At 34.9% G+C, this 2,380-nt stretch overlaps 1 protein-coding gene across 1 annotated transcript; it reads left to right on the plus strand.

The window, feature by feature from the left end:
* Positions 1 to 623: 623 nt before the first annotated feature.
* Positions 624 to 2,375, plus strand: LOC107301269 (olfactory receptor 6M1-like; the record flags this gene model as incomplete). The annotated part of the gene is made up of 2 exons (XM_015830518.2): positions 624 to 671; positions 1,522 to 2,375. Coding segments are annotated over 2 exons (902 nt in total), but the record flags the coding sequence as incomplete, so codon positions are not given.
* Positions 2,376 to 2,380: the final 5 nt, after the last annotated feature.

The raw sequence follows: 2,380 nt of genomic DNA on the forward strand, positions 1-2,380 counted from the left end.
CAAATGTTTTTTTCTTCTTCACCTATCACATATCAATAGCAATTAATCATTTCTCAGATTTAACAGAGATCTTGATGTTAGTTAAATATCAGTATCACAGTACTGCAGGAAGCCAATGTTTACTTAGTCTTGAGAAACAAATTTCCCAGAAGAGTACAAATGCCTGGATCTCCAAAATCTCTATTTAAATCCCCAAGTGATTAGTTTAGCTTAAATGAAATATATGAGAATTATTTAAGATGTCAGTGATGCTCTTCTGCAGATCTTTTGTAATAGTTAAGAATTTTATGCCAAACAGATAGCATTTTCTTTTTTTCCTGTATGTTTCCTATATGTTATGCATAGATTCTTAATGCCTTCAGCATTCTTAATACATTCAGGAAATATATTTTATCAAAAAATTAGAATATGATTTGAAAAAGAAAGTCATGGAAGCAAAATGTATTGCAAGAGCAGCTTTTTATTTATTTTATCTTATTTTAATAGTTGGATTAAGCTTGATATGTACAGAAAGAGTTCAATTAAATAATACGCAAGTACCTCTTGCATTCATGTATTATATAATTTTGAATCATTTTTATTGCATGTTTCCCACCCTTAACTATATATGATGAATTTTGCAGATGCTGAATGAAGAATTCAAAATTGCAAGGAAATCACAGAGCCTGAAGGTAAGCAGTGATATTAATAATCAACAGTGCTCCATTTGGATGATTCTTTTGGGAGTGAAGTTGTATAAAATGTATTTCATTTAATCATTTAATTATTTCTTAGATATGCCTGCTGTTTGTGGCAATGTCTACTAAATGCCTACATATTCACGAGTTTTTGTTCAGTAGTTTCAGTGGATGATTTGTTCAAAACCCAAGCTCACAACTCTTCCAGTCCTTCAGGCTGTGACATCTCTATCAAAAGCCCCTCTATTGAAGAAAGATCTCCACCAGAAAGAGATTGTTCTCTTGTCTATCTTTTCTCTAGTTATTCTGTTCTCTTCTTCCCATAGAGGAGATAGCAAAGTCTTTGGAGGTTGGAAAATATTCTATTTTTCTTTTTTTCTATTCACACTATAATTTCCCAGTAATTTGCTAATTTTCTCTTGGACAACAAGTAAATACATGCAACAAGCTAACAACAACTAGTACATGGATCTCATACATTCAGCCTTCTGGCCACCATCTTACTATTTTTTTGTTTAACCAGATAGGAAAAAAAAGTTTAACCAGGAAAAAAAATCTGATGATTGATTTGGAAGAAAATCAAATAAAAATTAGACTCTGGTGAGTGTGTGTGTGAGAATTGGGTATGTATGTGAATTATAATATAAAGATAGATTAAATATATTAGATATATTTTTTCTCTCAGATGGTTTGGAAAGTAGAGCCAAGGATCAAATTCTTCATTGGTTTGGGATAACCAAATTTATTTCATAATTTCCCCTAATTTGTTTTTATTCTTTTGTTTCATGCTAAGAATTCATAGAAGTAATATTATTTTGTGGATTTTTGCTTGTTTGTTTTACAGTTGTCTGACCCAATGATCTTGAAGAGCAGAGAAAATATCTCAGGAAATGCTGTCACTGAATTTGTTTTACATGGCTTTTCTCATCTCCAGAAGATGCAGCTGCCTCTATTCTGCATTGTCCTGATCATGTATGTTTTAGCATTAATGGGTAATGCTCTGGTTGTCCTCATGATCCGCTTGGACTCCCGTCTTCACACCCCTATGTACTATTTTCTCAGCCACCTTTCCTGGTTGGAAATTATCATCACCACCACTGTCACACCGAAGATGCTCAGCATTCTCATTTCAGAGAAGAAGTCCATCTCCTTCTTTGCATGTGCCTTACAAGGCGCTTTATACTTTCTTGCAGGAACCACAGAAGTCCTCCTACTGGGAGCAATGTCTGTGGACCGCTACCTAGCTATTTGTAACCCATTGCGCTACACAGCAATCATGAGTAACCAAGTTTGTTTACTGATGGTGGTTTTCTGCTGGTTCATTAGTTTTCTTTGCATTATAATTGATATGATTTTCAAGGCAAAACTGCCTTTCTGTGGACCCAATATCGTTGATCATTTCTTCTGTGACACAGGACCTGTGACAAAGTTGATCTGTGCAGATACCCACTTCATTCAAGCTTTAGAATTTGCCTTATCGTGTTTTACCTTGCTTTCCTCTGTCTCCGTCACTACCATCTCTTATGTCTGCATTATTGTCACAGTGATAAGGATGCCTTCTGCCCAAGGTAGGAATAAAGCATTTAGCACTTGCAGTTCGCATATCACCGTGGCCTCAATCTACTATGGTAGCTCCATATTCATCTATGTCAGGCCATCTGAAAGCTCATCTATGGATTTCAATAAATTAGCCACAATGCTCA

The sequence above is a fragment of the Protobothrops mucrosquamatus genome, unplaced genomic scaffold (assembly GCF_001527695.2).
Source record: "Protobothrops mucrosquamatus isolate PMUCROS unplaced genomic scaffold, P.Mucros_1.0 scaffold11117, whole genome shotgun sequence".
NCBI classification, from domain to species: domain Eukaryota; kingdom Metazoa; phylum Chordata; class Lepidosauria; order Squamata; family Viperidae; genus Protobothrops; species Protobothrops mucrosquamatus.